The sequence below is a fragment of the Drosophila kikkawai genome, chromosome 2L, assembly GCF_030179895.1.
Source record: "Drosophila kikkawai strain 14028-0561.14 chromosome 2L, DkikHiC1v2, whole genome shotgun sequence".
In the NCBI taxonomy this organism is placed as follows: domain Eukaryota; kingdom Metazoa; phylum Arthropoda; class Insecta; order Diptera; family Drosophilidae; genus Drosophila; species Drosophila kikkawai.
The window spans coordinates 4537893-4556411 of record NC_091728.1 but is presented as its reverse complement, the minus strand read 5'-3'; the positions used below and the strand labels follow the sequence as shown (position 1 = coordinate 4556411).

Sequence of the window (18519 nt, the reverse complement as noted above, 5' to 3'; positions counted from 1 at the left end):
CGATTGCTTCTGATAACCTTGAGGAGGAGAAAAGTAAAGTGTAGGTTGTCTTCTTTTTGCATGATTAAAAAATATGAAATCTGAAAGGAGTTATATTTCTATATATTTTCTTCAATTCAAATATCAGTGTTCCCAAACCAAAAAGATATACATTAATGATCGGCAGAAGGTTTAGTTGCTTTCCCAGGACATCTTGATTGATACACACAGCTCCGCAAGGCTTGGAGTTGCTAATGCTCCACATGATTAAAACTTTATAAATTTTCACCACTGCAGTTAACTGCGAAAAGAAAACTTTGCCAGAACTTGTCACGAGTGCCAGTTACTGGGCAACTTTACGTTAGGGTTGAGGGTTCTTTGCATTTGCGGGGCCTCTGAGATGTTGCACAGTTTAATGTTTGACAGCCCCACCGCCCGGCAGCTCTCGATCTCGATCCTGCTGCGGTTTCGGCAAAGTCCTGGCTTGTCAGCCATTTTGAAGTGACAAATATATTTAATTGCTTGCAAAAGTTTGGTGAGCAAAGTTTGCGATAATTCTCGGTTCACTTGTATATATATTTTTTTGCTGGCAAAATGGGGTGATGGCGCATGTGTGAAATAGACGTTTTATAATTGCTTGTAATTACTTTTTCATTTGCAGCCCTAATGAAACTCTCTGCACAATATTACTGCTCGCACCAATGTGTATCCAGAGTCAAACCTAAAAATGCAGTAGCCTGCAATATAAATTCAGCTGAATTAACATTTTATGAGTCTGCGACTGCGACTGGCTTCGCCTTTGTACAGAAATGACGCAGAAATGCGAGCTGAGAACGGAGTCCAAGTGAAATGATTACATTTTAATTTCATTTGCTTTTTAATGTTTGCCAGACAAGTTTAACTTTAGCAGAAGGCAAGAAGCTATTTATTTCGGCATAACTACTATTTATATATGTTTATACTAGCATATTTTGTGGAAATTAAAGCAAGACATGGGACCAACTACAGTGCTTTTCAATATTATTTGTTTTATTTTGAAAATTCATTTTTAATCGGTTAACAACTGATTCCATTGATTCCAGTTGCGCTTATTATTCATAAATATTCATTACTTTTTAATTGTCGATGTTTTATAGCTAAAATCCATTTTAATATCAACTCATTAGCCTAATCCATACAGGCGATTCCCACTGATCCGGCCAGTGTAAGCTGCTTTGCCAGAATTTAATCACTTGCATTGAAATTATCAACATAAATTCCACGGAATTGCGCACTTTACGAGGCGTCGTAAATATGAAATATTAAACATTTTTTACCGAACAACTAAAAGTTATTCCGTGTCTGAGCTGAGCTCAGTTGATGTTAAACAGTAAAACGCGAATTACGACTTTGTGACACATTAACAGGACCGCGTTGCGAAAAAAATATGACAGAACAAATACATCAATTTCATATTAATGCATTTTTTATGCAAAATAATAGTGCCGGCCAGGAACCAACGGGCCAAAGTCGGGGCAAAAAGCGCAGTAAACTCTTTATCGGGGGCCAATCGAAATGACATTTCCACCGGCTGGTCCCGATTCCCTTTGATGCTCACAAAGGCTTCCCCCCTTTTTACCGGAAATGGCTCCAGTTGGGGGAGGTGTTTATGGGATTACCCGGGCTCGATGGAGCAGGAGGCCATCACCTTTGCCACTTGCCATTTGCCTGTTTGTCAACACTAATCTGCTGCTGCACAAACACACGCTCCGAGGAGGAAATCGAACTCCTGCTGGGACAACACAATCAATGTAGAAATCGACAAGGACACCCGCTGCCAAGTGCTAAGCATTTGAGCCGGAAATCAAAATAAACAACGGCAAATCAGTCAAACAAACAAATAAACAAGCAGCCAGCGAGCTTCGCCTAAAAGCAATAGGGCCGCCATGTGTTCCACATTCGACTGGCTTTGAGTGGCAGGACCACTCCGCCTCCGCCACCGCCACCGCCTCCTCTTCGCAGGACATTTGGGCAATTTTTGTGCGTTCCGAAATTGGTTGTATCTGGCCTGCGATTTGGGGTCAGCTTGGTGCGCAGTAAACTCTGGACACAATTAGCTGGATTCTGTGTGGGCCGCCGAGTCAATAGGGCGGGCCAGCTGCTCTCGGGCCCCCGATATCGGTTAATATTTCAGCAAATATATTAGCAGATTTGTAATGCATAATGCAAGCAGATCGAAAGTAAACATTAGGCTGCCACTGTTTGGCAAGCAATAAATTAATTTCGTCTCAGATGAGTAATAGGGCACATTTACATGTTTGCCAATGAGGTCCGTTAATGGATTTTCTGTCTGAACTAAGATACTTGACGAGGCATTGTGGTATGTGTAGTAACAGATGAATTGATTCAAGTTCAAGTCAGAGTTTCTTGTTAAATAATAAATATTAACAAAGCTAATTTGATAAATTAGAAGAGGGAGATAGCGGAGACTTTAACTGAAATTTACAAATTCAAATATGTTTTGAAAATATGAAACGAAAAGTAAATTAAATGAACCACACAATAGATATGCAAGGGAAAAATAAATATGGATCTATGCAATGTTCTCATATTCCTATTTATTCAACAATATAAATTCTAAAAATAATTTAAAGCTAAATGTATGGGGTATTAAGCCCAACCCAACGCCAACCCTTGCCAACTTCTGGATGAGACGAAACCCGCTTTTAATTACGTCAAATTTGTGCGTCTGCGGCACTCGCTTAACATCTCATTAATTTACAAAATTTCCTTTAATTTCCATTTCATTCAGCTCCCAACCACAAACTCACCGCCCGCTTGCCACCGTGAAAACGCATTACAATTTTATTTTTATTCAATTTTCGCGCAACGACATCAAAAGGCTGAACGCGGAAAACAGCAGTGAGTGCAGAACTCGACTTGACTCCGTGTAATACAATTTTCACCATCCTTGCCGCCACTTCCTTGGCCAGCCTTGTTCGAGAACATTATATTTTTACATAATTTAACATTGGCGAACGAGCGGCGGAGTCGGAAACTCGGTGTCGGAGTTTGTCCGTCATTTTGCCGGGTCAGCTTGCTCTTTCTTGGCGGTAGCCTCGATGTTGTTGTGGCAGCCATTGCATTGACCACTAAAAGTTTGCCATTAAAGGCCATAAAATTGTGCCATTTCTGGCGGAGCGAAGCCTGGGACAACTATGGCAAAAGTGGCACTTGAGTGTCGGCACTCTGAATGGGCGATCCGCATCCCTTCACCATCGCCACCGCCACTCCGCCATTCCATCACGCCAGGGCTCCTTTCCCGCTCTAAGCGTAAATTATGTTGTAAATACGATTTTTTAGCTGGCAAAATGTCTTCATCATCAAGTGGCTGGCTCAAGGGGTATCTCAGCCACCCGTTTTCCCACCTTTTGCCGCCGAGAATGGCCCGAATGCCGTAAAAGCCTGGCAACTAGTGGAGAGGGCCAGAAAGGTTGCTAAGTGGAAATGGGTGCTTAGAGAAAATGTGCGAAAATATTGTTTATGTCCGAGGACAGGTAGGTTGGGAGGCTACATAAGCGGTTTTCTTTTAATCAGTTGTGTAAAGATATCTCTTGTATAGGCAGAATCTAAAAAGATATTTGTAAAAGTTAATCGCTGAATCGTATAGATATATTTCGACCTTAAAAATACACCTGAACATAATTCCATCAGCAATTGAAATTTCTTAAATTTTCCAGCAAACTTGTCTCAAAGTAATTAAACAAATTGTTTACTTAAGCCGCGTTGAAAGTTTCGTTTAAATTGAATTTAATTTGAAACTCCCAAGTGGCAACCTGGGTTCGGAGCTTACCTCGACCTTATCCTTTGTCTCACCCAGGGAGAGGAGGGGGAGCCAGTTCATTGCTCATTCAATTCCCAGACTTGCCATAATTCTCCAAGACATTTGCATAAATACTGAGCCAATCGCTCGCTGCAAAAGATTATCAATAGCCCCAAGGCAATCGGGTAAATCCTTGCGGCCGTATTTAAACTCAAATGCGGCATAATAAGCCAGTCCAAAGGCCCGGACAGAATGGTTGAGATTTCCCTTGTCCGCGGACAGAGCGCAAATCTGAAACTAAAGCCAAAGCCGAGTCCCTAACGCGACGGAAAATCATTACCAGAAATGTCCTGCAGCGTCGTTTGTGAGCGCCTTTGGCAGGATGCCCTCAGTTGTTGGCCAAAGATGGAGTGGTAGCGGAGAGCGGGACGAAGGTCTGTCCCGGCCAACAGCAGACACTTAAGTCTAATGGTCCTGTCAGCCGGGCCACACCCCCCCGTCCTTAGACCGCCCCTTGCAGGACGTCGCAGCCACTCGCAGCAGTGGAATTCGCCTCAATTCGAAACGGCGCTGCACGCATACAAATTGACAATTTTATTAGCACATAAATTAGTAAAAATAATCAATAAGCAATGTGCCAAAAAGCAGTCGACAAAAGGGAAGCTGGGAAGTCGTTGGCCTAAAAGGCGAATGCCACATACTCTATATGAGAATAAATATCCTGTTGAGAAAGGGTGTTAAAACATGGCATTTTTATTGATTTAAAATATTATAAAATAATACAACAAATTACTAACTGGTAAACATATTTTCTAATTTCTGTAGCGATTTAGTTTATATCAAAGATGATTTTATAAATATATTATAAAAGCCTTCGAAAATATCAGCATACTCTCCCCAAGAGGACCTAAAGGAAGGGCAGCTAATGCTCAAAATTGGAATTGGTAGCTGGGTGAAATAAATTGAATTTATTGGCCGTATTTATGCCCTGTCCCCGCACAGTCTCATCGTCCTTGGAGTGGCTGTGGAATTCCTGCGATTGCAATTACCATGCCAATGCCAGGCCGAAGCCAATACCGAGACCAATGTCAGGATTCGATTCGATCCGGCAATGATGCGAAGACGGGAATATTGGTCAATTAGCAGGCGGTGGGGCCATGTCACACTCTGGCTGCAATATAGGCGGAGCTGTGATGCCGGGGCTAATTCGCAATTCGGTGCTTTTATTCTGCCTTTTTCTTCGGCTGCCCTGCTCCGAGTTGGCTAATTGCTTAATTCACGAGCACTCTCTTGCATTGCATACTTTTGGGTGAACCGTGGTCGGCAGGGGGAGAGGGGGTGGCATTCCCAGTTTTTCAACTATTTTCGCGTCGGAAAAAGTTCTGCGACTGGTCTCACAGACCATGATGACTATGGCGATGATGATGGTGATAGCGATGATGCTGCGCTGTTGTTCCTCCCCGAGTTGTTTGTTGTTGAGCGCTAATTAACTAGATTTTCGAAGGGAAAACCGTTTGCTAATTTGAAAACGAAATAGTTTCGGCGTCCCCTCTGGCATCATTTTCAAATGAAAAGTTATGAAACATGCAGTTTTGGGAGCTGTGGTCGTTGAAGCCCCAACGCCAGTTGGGTAATTTTCTGGAACTTTTCCGCCAGACGGCAAAATCGGGGTTAAGCCTAATCATGAGCAGAAAACGAAACATGAGTATAAAGTGTAAATATGGCACAAAGATAATGAGTCAACCAACTATTAAAGATAAACGTATCCTTGATTATTACCTTGAACGTCCTTATGAAATGCAAATACTACCGACTGGAAGCACGCCAAAAAGGCTCCAAAAAGAAAAGTGTGGCACTGTCCATGTTAAGCGGCGGAAATGAAATACAAGCAGACGAGAAACGGAAACGGAAACTGGTGCGACAGGGGCAAATGGGGGGGTCAGGGGTCAAGGGCCAGGAGCCTAGGGTGTGTCAGCAGGTCGCAAAATTCGCTGTCACACTTAACTGAAATTAGAACGTGATTAGATTTCATTTAAGCATTAAGCACAACTGACAGCCAGCATGACAGCGGCGGCGAGGTTCGAAATGATATTTTGAGCTCGCAAATTTATTGACAATTAGCCGGGACAAGTGTGAGACGGTTGTGGGCGGCATCTGTGTGTGGGTGGGTGGGGTGGGGGCACGGTGGACCCACGGCAGAGAACATTAATTATAACGTGCATAATTAACAAATCTGGCAATCAGTTGGGCAGCGGCAGCTTCAACTCTACGGGACCTGGACGCGCCCGGATCCACACACTCACGCTGCCTGTCCAATAATCGTTTAGCCGGGCCAAGGACGAAGCTGGGGGCCAAGGACTTTGAGGGGGCGGAGAGGAGCCGGGCAATCGGAGAATCAGGGGCTTTGGCCATTCAGGCAGCGCTAATGAAAGCACAGCCGGGAGAAATTGGTTTACGGGCTGTTTACGCAAGTAGAAGTTATTAGTTGAGCTCGACTTCCCCTCACCCTCCACTTTCCGGGCTAATTTGCGGTATTAATGACAGCAGAGGGCAGGGGACTCGACTCAGATATCCTCATAATTGGCAAAGGCTTCAGAAAGCAATGGTATATCTATCGTTAATGCAATTCCGATTATCTGGGTGGGCAGGCAGCTGCGTCATGGGTCGAAAATATCTTAAACAGTTATGGCAAATGGTTGCGAAATAAGTATAAATATCAAGTTCTCCAACCAAATAAAGTTCTCAAAACCATCCATATTTGCTTTGTTTTTACAACGGATTTCAGTTGTCCCCATCATAATCCACTTGATTTCCTCGATGGGTGAAGGGCCATGCCACTAAGAAAACCTCGACCCCAACGACCTGCATCACCTGGCACTCCATTCCACCCCAGTCTGCACCTGTCTTGGGGCGTAAACACACACGCAGGTAGACACCGACAGGACAATGTCAGCTTTATCGCTACAAAGTTAAACAAATACAAATAGATTAGTTCAAAAGTTCGGGGCGTCGCTCGAGCCAAAAGTCAAATTGTGTCAACTGCTGGGGCGGCGAAAAAAGAGGAAGGAAAAAAACACGCAGGAGGGCGGAACCGTGTGGCATGTCAGGGCTGCTAAGAACAACTTGTCATCGTGCGAGAGTGGGGTGAATAGTTCGAATGCGACAAGCAAACAAATTGCCTGCGAGTCAATCGATTGACGATTCGCCCGGCACTCGGACATCGGACATTGGACATCAGAGCGGCTTATTGAAATACCTTTGCTGGGAACCGGTGGGGGTCAAAGGCGACACATTTGAATTGCAAAGCAGGCGGCTGGATGAATACGTTCGAGGTGACAACTTCCGCAGTGCGACCACAGTTATCGTTGACACGGAATGCGAACTAGAGATGGACCCAAATAGTCCTAAGACAACTTGGTCTGGCTTTGTCTACTAAAAGAAGTAAAGAAATACAGAACGAGTCGTTATAATTATGAAAATTTCATTGAGTAAGAGTCGGATTTACCCTTAGCTACTTCTCTAATCTCGCCTCTATCAACTGGTCGAGCGGAAAATTAAAATCCCACCCAGTGTTGCCAGTGATTAACAGAACTATTCGACCCCCCGAGGCGGTTCTTCAATTACTTTGCATAAATACGAGCGAACGACAAGCTAATTAGTTCACAGACACGACTACATTTCATTAAACAAATGGTCCCCGGTGTATAATTTTAATACGCAATTACTGGCATTTCAACGACACCCAATGATGCCTGCTGATAGTAGACACCAACCTCGCTCCTCCCTCCTGATACACACTTCAGCCTAAGCCGGAGCAATAAATTCCATTTGAAGGCTTAGGTTACCTTGACTCCTGCTCAATAGGGAGGGCTTTAAATTATTTGACAATTTATGCGAAAATTATGTGCGAATCGGAGTCGAGTAACGAGGGCAACTCAAGGGGAAAAACGAGAGATCTCTTTATTGCCAACCGCTTCCGCGCCGTTCCGCCCCCTCATTAATCAATTGTTTGGTTGCCATGCCGCCGAATCAAATCTCAAATGTCCGCCCAGATTTCCCATTCCTCTCGGTTCGCTGGCTGCTCCATTTCCTGAATTTCGTGGAAGATCTTCATGGGGCAGATGAACCCGCAGACCTGCTGAATTACGAAAAGTACGAACTCAAACATAGCGTCTAGATCTTGATTTCAGGAAACGAGCACAGGCTGCAGATGGGACAGGCGGCCAGGTACTGGCAGTGGAGCTGGATGAGAGGACAGCTCTGGTGAAGCGGACAGAGGGGCGGAGTTCCCAGATATAGGAAGGCCTTGCCGATAGCTGTGGATAAATTAAACAGAAATATAAATGAAAAAATATATAAATATTAAATATTTCTAATTGAAATAAATACAAAGACCTTATAGATTTTTAAAGCATCTTTTCTCACTAGTTAATTATAATAACAAGAGTCCAGCTCATTACTCACCACGTGCTAGGTGCAAAAGAGCTTGTTTAATTGGGTCGAATGGCTGATGTTTCTTTTGATACTTGAATTTCATTTCTCGAATTGAATTTCAAAGCCGAGTGCTGAGCAGAGAAGTGGGGCCTACTACACCTTTCAAGAGTTTCCTTTGAAATCGCCCAGCTCGCCTCCTGTAGATTATAATTGGCAACACCCGAAGCCGCCACCGCAACGCCTCAATTACATTTTGTGGTTTTCTGGTGGTGGAGCTTTTCCTCTGGTTTCAAATCGTTTGTGTAATGTCTTGTATTCGTGCCACATTATTTAGTTATTGTAATTGAAAACAAATTATAAGATACAGTTGCAAACTGTGAGCTATTAGGTTGGGTTTTCTTTTAAATATTTTATAATTTAAAGCCATAAAAACTACTGTTCCCGGTTCACCCATTGACATAAAACTTACATGGCAGAGTATTTTTTATGCTGTAAATCTCCTTATGACATTATGCCGCCACTCTGGTCGATGGTTAAGCCCTCTCCCAGCCGTTTTTTCCGACGATAATTACCAAAATTATCTGGCTGAACACTCGCAAGCAAACAGCAGTTATGCATTTGAGGGCAGGCAGCAAAAAATGCTGTAAAAACGCCGCTTAATTTCTGGGCGGTGTGTACAATTTCAGGCAAGGGGCGTGGCAGTACTGAACAAATACATTTAAAATGCAATCAATCGGTAAATGGCATCGAAAAGAAACGGGCGTCACGCAAAATGGAAATTAATTGTGGACACATTTATTTAATATTATTTATTTATTAATTAATTTCCCCCTGTAGCATTTATGCAGTTACCGGAATGCATTAATATGGTTTTTAGTAGCGTATTTCGGTTTAACGCAGGCCCCCAATTCAATTGAATATGGATTTGCCTTTGGCTGGGCTTATATAAGCAGAGAAAAGAATTATTTTCAATGTGATTTATAAAACTGCTGATTGTTACAAGATCCGAACTGTGGGGTTTTCTAAGAGTTACAACTATTTAACAGAGGACAACAAGGACTACACTTTTCTACTTTAAAATAAATTAAATAACTATTATATTTTTCTGTCAAAGATATTAATTAGTTTCTTCAGCGTAACTCAAGGAAAGTAAGAAGTAAATGAAAGATCTTAATCTTAATGTTCTCACCGTTTCAGCCTAAGATCATTGCCCCGACTCCAGCTCAAGACCCAGATGGGCAATCTGCCCGGCACATTATCATCTGCTCGGCCCGGTGTCATTAAGCCGGTGCTCGTTCATTAACCAATAAAGCTTGCTGGATAATTGCAATTACCATTAACTGCTCTCGAGGCTTACGAGAGCAATCCTCTCGAGCTTGACAGCGGCAACAAAACTGGCCGGCTTCCTTTCTCCGTGGGCCACCACTTCATCATTTGCCGCACATCTTGTCCAGCCGACCACACACTTTAACAATTATTGCCAACCACACGTGGACAGGGACAGGGACATGGACATGGACACGGACATGGACAGAGCAAAGACACAGACTTGGCACGGACACAGAGTCCGGGGCGGAGACGGCCTCACAGTCGAAGCTTGTAATGTGCTCAATTTTTCGCATTTTGCACATCCGTCGGCCGGAACAGGTCCAAGGCGAAGCGTAGCGAAAGCAAAGCCGAATGGCCACCTGCCAGCCATAATAATATTAAACAATATATATAAATCACTCAGCTGTCTGGCGCACACAGCGCACACAGGAAGGTGGGGGGGGGCTTCATAAAAATTTACCGCCATAATGCTTATTTTAAAAGTCAATATGTTCGGTGCCTGTTATTTTAGCACCCGGCGTGTCCAGGCTTCCAGGTGTCCAGGTCACATCCGCTTGTGCAGAGCACGAGACAGGCGACAGGAGCTGGAGCCGGAGAAGGAAAGGCTGCAGAAGCAGGAGAAGGAGCCAAGTGTCAGTGGCCAACGTCACAGCCCACAACACACAACATAAACATAAAGTGAAAAGGGGGAGGTTGAGGATACAGCTGGCGAAATAAGTTGGAAGGCACCTCGTTTTTCTCCCTTTTTTTTTAAAGGCCATCTAAAGCCAAGCGTCACCTGTCGCCAGGACGAAAGGACGAAAAGGAACGGCACCGGCAGCGGCAGCGGCAGCTTGTTGTTCATATCCTGGCCTGTCGTCCGTTTATGTGACATGATTATGTGCAAAAAGTGCAACAGGCAGCATGACCAGGCACCCACGGTTTCACCCGTCCTCATCCCCATCCCCAGCCAGCCAACCACTCACCTGCCGGCTCACCTGACAACGTGTAAAGTAGCCCCGGAGCATTGCGGATGACGAGGGCAGCTGACGGAGGTGTCTCGCCTTTGTTGCCGGCTGCCCAGCTTACACGTGATTTTTCCGGAAATAACGTGGAAAGTCGAGATGCCAGCGGCGGATGTCATGCAACTTATTCAGCTCAATGTGCCACATCTCGGCCCTTTTCATTGACAAAGAGCCTTTAATTTCTGTGGGATAAAAACATTTCTGATTAATAAGAACGGCGTAGGGCGGTGAAGTTATTACTTATGTTGGGACACACATAAGTTTGCCTTCTTTCAAATCATTGTTTGTTGGGATTATTCTTATGCTGAGTAATAAAAAATAGCGGTTTTAACTTACTGTATGATTCACAGTCGGTTGCTTATATCCGTAGTGCTCAGACAAAGAATTTATTCCAGAAACATAAATCTTAAGGTTCACAAAAAGCCCACATGACTGATGGGAAATAAAATTCCTTCCTCCAGCCATAATCATTGAAAATTCCAGAGTCAGAAATCTGTGACACGCTAAAATATCTGCAAATATTATTGAGCACCCCATTGATTTATTCAATAATGACAGAGTGTTAATCTATATTTCTTCATTAAATGAGAGAATTCACAGGCATATATATCAGCATAAAACCATATTGCTATGAAAGCTGAATGAGCAGACGCCCTCCGATAATGTTTAGTTCGTATTCAGCCTCCGAGAGGAACGGTTTGCCAAATATACTGAAAAGTTCGCGTCCGTAATCAATAAAGTTATCATGGGGAAATTGTTATTGCTTAATTTTCAGTGTTTTTTAATTGCCACATTGGTGTTGTTTGGTGCCGCTTTCCCTGTGAATAATACTGAAGATGATTTTGACTTTGATACAATGTTTCTCCCGCCGACCACAACACAGCGTGTAATACATGTAAGCTCTCCGTAATATTTACCAGCCGTTTATATATAATTAGAAAGTTATATTCATTATCGCTTTTTGCCAAGGACGGATTTTATTTTGTGTTTGAAACATTAATGATAAGCTCAAGTAATGCGAGTCTGACCTTTGTGAAATGCTTCATTAAAAGAACACCTTTTATCAGTAGATTTTAATTACTGCGAATTAAAGATCATCGATCTCTTTAGCAGGACGTAAAAGGCCCAGACACTAGTGTATGCGGCGTTCGCAGGATGACTGATCCGGACTCTTCAATCAATCCCAGCAGAGAGACCTTGTTTGGAGCCAATCCCTGGGTGGTGGGAATCTACAGCAAGGACACTGGCAAATATATTGCCGCAGGGACTTTGATCCGTTACGATGCCCTTCTCACGTCTGCCCAAGCCCTTGCGGACATTCCGCAGGATCAGCTCCTTGTAGAGGCAGGCAACTGGGATCGGCTATCGGAGGTGGAGAGTCTGCCACACCTCAACCGCTCGGTGCGCAGCATTGATGTTAACGAGAATTTGGTGGCGCTCGTTCATCTGGATACGCCTTTCTATCCCACATTACCCCACATAGTTCCAGCCTGCCTGCCAAGGAAATCGGATGCGGCTTATACAGAAAAGTCCTGTCAGACGGTCGGCTGGGGTCAGCCCAAGATCAATGGATCCGCCTCAGATAGAATGTGGTTCAAGAAGTACTCAGTCATGAGCCGGGAGGACTGCGACTATTACTTAGGAGAAGACCCTAATTTGGGTTACGGGAAGTTCTGTGCCACAGACGCTGATAACATGTTCAGTCCTCGTAATATCGGAGGAGGACTATTTTGCGCTGAAAACGAAACCGTCATAGCCGGAATCGCCTTGTCGAGCGGAGGATGGGAGCCGGAAAATGAGGCTGTCCTCTTTGCTAGTGTGCCTCATTACTTGGACTGGATTCTAGACAAACTATCACCTTACAATGGGGCGGAATTGCAAGTGGAAATCATTTAATATTCTAGTCAAACGGGATCGTCTAAATGAAACAATATTTGCAGACATGGTATAGTTTTAGGCTGTTTCCCGAGAATACAAATGTGCCAAATAGTAGGCAACATATATTAAGGTCTTTACTAGTTTATTCTAAGAGCATTGTGGATTTAAATGTGTTCAAAAACACTGTATTGCAGACTTATAAAAACAGGATTCAAAACGCTTAATGAAACATATATCTGTAGCTTTTAAGATGTGCGATTAAATTCCAATCAGATGTTTTTAATGTTTGCTAGAAGGCGAAATAAAAGTTCTGACTTGCAATTGCCTGAAAAACGATGATGTTTGATAGCTTTGGGTTTTTTGCTATTTTTGCCACCTGTGATGCGTCACTTTTACCGAAAAAAAAACAAAACACTGAAATATGCCGCCAATAAAAATGTGCAAATTCCACTTGCTGACTGGGAATTTTTTATTGTTTTCTGGTGCAACCATTGGCTAATTCCCACGTGCTGATCCCCTGTTCAATTAGCAAACTATTTAAAATGTTTTAAACTTTTTCACGCCGTGAGCTGTTAAATTTATTTAAACAAATAAAAACCGTACACACAAAAGCGCCAGCAACTTGTTCAATTATGTTTCCGAATATCACGGAGCACGGGGCGTATGAGTAATGCATTTGAATGGACTGAATTGCCCTTCAGTTGTGGCTCTCCGTGTTTATATTTCCCTCCCTTTCCATCCCTCTCTCTCTCTGTCTTGCTTCCTCCTTTGATGATGAAGACACGGCGTAGCGGTAAATCCGTAAGTTTCTAGGAAATACGGTATTATTTTGTACTAATTCGAATAGGCGAGCAGCTTTCAAAGGCGAGCGAGCGAGCGTAGCGTTGTGCCATATCAGTCATTCGCTCTCCGATAAGTGTCAGTGTGTGCATGTCCGACACATACAAGTACAATGCTCACACACAGACACAGCGTTTACACACATGCAGATAAAACATGAGTGTATTTATTGTTTGCTTTGCATGTACAATGTTAATACAAAATATTGTATCGTCTGGCATTTGGTTAATTTGCTTATTAACACTCGCCGTTGGGCTTTGGATTTATTTGTTTAAACGTTAGATACACTGTGAGAAAAGAGGGGACTATTTAGAAAAGTCAGGTCAAAATTCAAATAGTACTTCAGCCATTTATGTTGTTAGTCATATTTAAGGGTACATTTTAGTTAGAAAACAAAAGTACATTTTTAAACCTACCTACTAAGAGTTTTCGATAATAAATATTATTGATCTTTATGCGGTTTTATTTATTTATGATTCTCTTATTTTATAAATAAAATCAAATTGAAAAAAAATTTTTAACTCAATAACTAAATAAACGTAGTCTTTAGTAATTTGTTTGCAGTGCATTGCTTCCTTATTCTTATGTAAATCTCATTCAGCCGTTTTCTTTGAGTGCTCTGTTGAAACCACTTTGTATCCAAAAAGCCAAGAAAAGATACACCCGCTGCCACCAGATCACTGAACGCCTGGGATTTTGGATAAATGGACACCTCTGAAGAGCGGCAATCGGAATAGGAATTGGGAATTGGAATAGGAATCACAAGTGCCTCGCTGCCCAGATACAGATACATAGCGAGAGAAGCGATCACGCTCGGATACTCTATGACCTCATAGGGGCGGACTGCTTACTGCTTGCCGATCTCGCTCCAGCTGTGTGTGCGCCATGTGTTGCTATATAGCTTATCAACTGGGTCTCTAGCCCCTCCCCTACCTGCCGCACCCAATTACACAACACATTTCCCCAGCGATTCGGCCCCGGCACGGCACTTATCCAAGCGAGTGGAGCGGCGAGATGCAGCTGTCAAACGACTTTCAAACGCTTTCTGGGCGCTTGTTACAAAAAGTTTATAATTTCGTATTTAACAAAAAAATTAATGTTTTATAACGCAAGGGGGAGGCACACGCAAAAGTTTATAAACATTTCCAGTGAGTTCCGCGAGGGGTTCAAAATAGCAACAAATACGGGTAACAAATTGTTGCATAGTATGTGTTTCTACAATAAAATTGAAACTTTACCTAGCTGACTAATCAACAAACGACAGAGAACGCACTGAGGGGGCGAATACACTGTAAAACAAATTCAGACACTTGGATAAATTAAATGAATATAAAAAATGTGAAAGTTTACATAAAAAATAAAATGTATTTGCTTTCTTCGGGTTAAGACAAAAGCAATTCAATTAAATAATATATTCAATTAAATACATATTTTCAATGATATAATATTAGATTGTTTAAAACTTTGCAGTTTCAACCAAAAGTCTAGTTTGTTTTAAAATAAATTTTTGTTTTTTATGAAAATCTAAAATATATTTATTTTATTCTACCCGAAAAACCTGTTTGTCGTTCATATGATTTAGATTATTCAAATAATTCAATAATTTTATAGTATATAAAATATATAATAAAATAATTAGTTTATAATTATGCTGCCCTTAGTTTCCTTCATCCAAATCGTATAAATATTTTACAATAAATTAAAATGTTTAAATTAAAATACTTAAAATATTTACTTCCCATTTTATGTCACTTTACCGAGTGCCCACTGTCGCTTTGATTAAAGTCAAAGGTATAAAACAGCTCGCCTCTTGCTCTTTCGCTTTCCCTCTAGCCCCCCATCTCGTTCTGTCTCTTGTCCTCTCTTCCGCACTGAATCGAAACCGTTGCTGCTGACGTCTGCTAGCCATCTCTCTCCCTCCCCCTGTGTGCGCGCGGTCAACGATCTCCAAAATTTCAGGCCCGGGAGTTCGTTGAACCCCGAAAAAAAAAGAAACCGCCCCGAGAAATAGAGGGTTCCTTGCCTGCTGCGGGCTCTGATCGCCTGGTGCGGGCAACAGGCGTCTGATTTTTCTTTCAATCGTGCAGTGGGTTTAAGTCGCAGCGATCGACGGTCAGGGGCGGTCCCTGAACGTGACACCGTTGGCGGCCGCTCACCTTGGCGCCCATGGTCGCGGGCGTTGAACCTTGGGCGGGGTCAGAGCCAAAGTCGGCCCAAAACTGGGTCAGGCGATGAAGAGCATCGCCTCCGAGTCGGGACGCAATGGATTCACTTTCGTTTTTTATGTAGAAATCGATAGCCGGCTTTGCTCGGCGAACAGGCGAGCAGGCAGAGCCAGCCGGCGAAGCGTATCTGCGTATCTGCGCCCGTTTGTATCTGTATCTGTATCTTACACACCTCGCCAGGCGCTGCACAGTGGGTCGATAAGCGACAACCGGGGGAAACTTGGATATTTGTATATTTGATATTTTATAAGGAGATATTGTTTTATGGTTACTGGTGATTAGCATAATTATTATAAGTTACCAAAGGTTTTCTTCTAAGATATAATATAGCTTCAAAAAAATCAAAAAATTCGTTTAGGTTTTCTAAATAAATCAATAAATGTTGTAAATCAGATCTATTATTAAATTATTATAAACTTCTGGTTTAACTACATGGTGGTGTATAATCCAATCCACCAACTTGTAAACAAATGCTATTCGTTTTCCTATCTACAAAAAAATTTAAAAATTTGTGTCTCCTTCTCAAAGATGAAGTCACTGTGCAGCGGCGTACAAGCTACTCGATTGGCCTGTCCGTCCGCCGCCACCGCCTTCACTTTCGCTTTTAAAACATGATCGATAATATACCGGCAGCGGGTAACAGGCCAACATAATGCCGAGTGGCTCGCACTTCAGTTGGCTCTTCGCTTTTAGTGACCTCGTTTTCTGCTGCTCGTTTTTCGGTTCGTTTTGTTGTGTTTTGCTGCTCTTATTTGTGTCGAAACTTAAACAATGGTGAATCGTTCGGGGTGGGAGAGAAGGGCAGTCGTCAAGAGCAGGTCGCTCGTAATGCGGGTCTTAATGCCCTGTTTAAATGGGCAGGGGGGACTGAGGAGCTGTCGGGACAGGGACATGGCTTAAGAAAATATGGCAAATCTCAGGGGATGCAGAGGGACCAGATTCCGATACATGTCATGTGTCGGAGATTGTATTTACATGTTGCATTTATGATTATTATTTGAACCTTATAAGACAGTTATTGCTTCAAAAGAATATCATTAAAATGAAAATTAGCAGATACCTTTGGGAAAATAGAAACAAGTTGAAATATTTTTTTAATTATAAGAGGGGTGTTGAAACAAACTGTTCATGGGAATATTTAATGTTTATTCATTTGACTTAAGAAATTAAATGTTATTCGACTTCTTTCAAAACCTTGAGGTTTATTTCTCTTCATATAAATATTTTTGTAAAATGTCTGGTTACTTTTATAGTTTGCTTAAACATATTAAAATCCTTACTCTTAATTAGTTTTTTTTTATTACTTAGTTTCCTTTATTTTATTCAGAATAGTTTCTCTCAAGTTCTTAGCTGGCTAGTTCTAGCAAAAATCTTGCCTCTTAGCCACACCGAGTGCCCTTTGTCCATTCATGCGCTCCTCTCAGGCACTTAGCTAGTTGTTTTTATTGTTTCCACGGCTGTGGGGCTCGCTTCTGGTTTTCCAAGGTTTTCCAGTTCGATCGCGACGACAACCTCAAGGTTTCCTTGAATTGAACACGTAACGCAGCTGCGGCAGCGGCTGGCAGCAGTAGTCGCTGCCTCTTCTGTTGGCCTGGCTAAAATAGAACAGCAACGGTTTCTAAATAGTCTGCCAATGGATTGATCACCGCCCGCCGCCGCCGGAGGAGAGCACATTTAGCGCCGTTCGACAAAGCAAATAGTGCTCTGTTTACGCAAATTCGTGCTGGTAGGAAGGCGGCGGCCGGCTAGAAAACCGGCATGGCGGATGAGATTAGTTTTTTCGTACTATTTCGATCCGGCGCCCAGCGATGAGCGGCAGCCGCGCCGTGGGGCAGCATGAAATTTTATGCTGATACGGCAGAGGCGACAGCCACCAACAACGCTCCGCTCCGTACGCAGCCAGTGCCATTAAAATCAACGTGAAACAGCAATTAGTATTCAAGGTTAACCAGAAACGAACAGTGCCGGCGACGGAGACGGCGACAGACGGAGCGAAATCAGCTACCAAGTGCGGACGGCGTTGGAGCAATTGTTTAAACAGACCCCAGCAGTTCCCCCCTAACCCACGGAAACCGGTTTCACATTTTAACTTATTTTTTATACATTTTTTTTTATCACAAACTAGGGACTTAAGAGAAGTCTCCTTGTAGATTTTAGAGCAAAAAGGAATGATAGCGAAGCTGCAAGGTGCTGGCCAAACTCCAATATCTAAAAATCTTAAGAGGCTTATTTAATATAAATTTATATATATATGTATATATTAATTTACTATATTTAAAATAGAATGATATAGAACAGCAATATACATATGGTGTTAATAAAACATGTTTAGGTAAATGACAAACTGGCGAAAAAGCACAGTTCTTTAAAGGTATTTTCTTTTTAATTATATATTTTAAAATAGACAATAAATATAATGAAATATTAACTTCAAACATGTCACAGTAATATTTATAAGTAAATATATAGAAACTATAATGTACCTAGAACCACTGAGAACTTGAGAAACTTAAACATATAAGCTAGGCAACCACCAGTTGATCGGTGCCGTCATCTAAGCACTCTGAGATCTTCGTCGCCCCATCCGGGTTCAGTGACCTCTGGGGAACTAGCCGGCTACCTTTGACAGCGGGGCAGCGGAGGCTGCTGGGCCCCTGGTCGCCTGCCCCAACTCGATTTCCTACATGGCGGCGACTCTACGCACTGCCACTTGTGCGAGCGACGGGCCCCTTATGATTTATGGGGTTTTTTTTCGGGGAGAGCGAGACCCTCACTTTCGATTTTAGTTTTTCTAGGAAGCTTTTTATAATTTGGAACAGGCGAGCAGCTTGGGGAGCTCGGTTAAAGTGGAGATCGACCAATCTTTTCGTTATAATCAGCTTTTGAATTCGGGTCTTCCGGTTGTCTCTTTCCCACCCGCGGGTGCTGATACCATCGAGTTTTTATACATATATTTTTGGAGGGTCTTTTCATGTTTTCATGGTCGTTGACCTACTTTTTATTCATGGCTGACGAGTTTGTGGTACAC

At 42.7% G+C, this 18519-nt stretch overlaps 3 protein-coding genes across 7 annotated transcripts in view; 2 read left to right on the top strand and 1 right to left on the bottom strand.

Moving 5' to 3' along the window:
- The window catches only part of beat-Ib (beaten path Ib), a 54012-nt gene that overhangs the window by 31578 nt on the left and 3915 nt on the right, over positions 1-18519 (top strand). The gene's annotated exons all lie outside the window — the stretch shown is intronic.
- LOC108075931 (phenoloxidase-activating factor 2-like) lies at positions 2855-12643 on the top strand. 3 transcript variants are annotated; one of them, XM_070288770.1, is made up of 2 exons: positions 2855-2880; positions 11659-12643. In XM_070288770.1, the coding sequence occupies exon 2, from the start codon at positions 11704-11706 to the stop codon at positions 12442-12444; it is 741 nt and encodes a 246-aa protein (XP_070144871.1). In that variant the 5' UTR covers positions 2855-2880; positions 11659-11703; the 3' UTR covers positions 12445-12643. The 3 variants fall into 3 exon arrangements, with proteins under 3 accessions (XP_070144871.1, XP_070144869.1, XP_017024058.1); XM_070288768.1 differs by lacking the exon at positions 2855-2880 and adding an exon at positions 11239-11443 and having other exon boundaries at positions 11662-12643; XM_017168569.2 differs by lacking the exon at positions 2855-2880 and adding an exon at positions 11239-11443.
- Positions 7717-8405, bottom strand: LOC108075932 (uncharacterized). Its single transcript, XM_017168570.3, has 2 exons — positions 8246-8405; positions 7717-8097 (listed from the first exon to the last, which is right to left on the bottom strand). Exons 1-2 carry the CDS (start codon positions 8316-8318, stop codon positions 7955-7957), a joined length of 216 nt encoding a protein of 71 aa, XP_017024059.1. The 5' UTR covers positions 8319-8405; the 3' UTR covers positions 7717-7954.

Bases quoted from the DNA above. Each gene is read 5' to 3' on its own strand.
- LOC108075932 (XM_017168570.3), bottom strand. From the start codon at position 8,318: ATGAAATTCAAGTATCAAAAGAAACATCAGCCATTCGACCCAATTAAA. The intron at 8,098-8,245 runs GTGAGTAATGAG...ATTTATCCACAG, and splicing joins TCTTTTGCACCTAGCACGTG to CTATCGGCAAGGCCTTCCTA.
- LOC108075931 (XM_017168569.2), top strand. From the start codon at position 11,294: ATGGGGAAATTGTTATTGCTTAATTTTCAGTGTTTTTTAATTGCCACA. The intron at 11,444-11,658 runs GTAAGCTCTCCG...CGATCTCTTTAG, and splicing joins CAACACAGCGTGTAATACAT to CAGGACGTAAAAGGCCCAGA.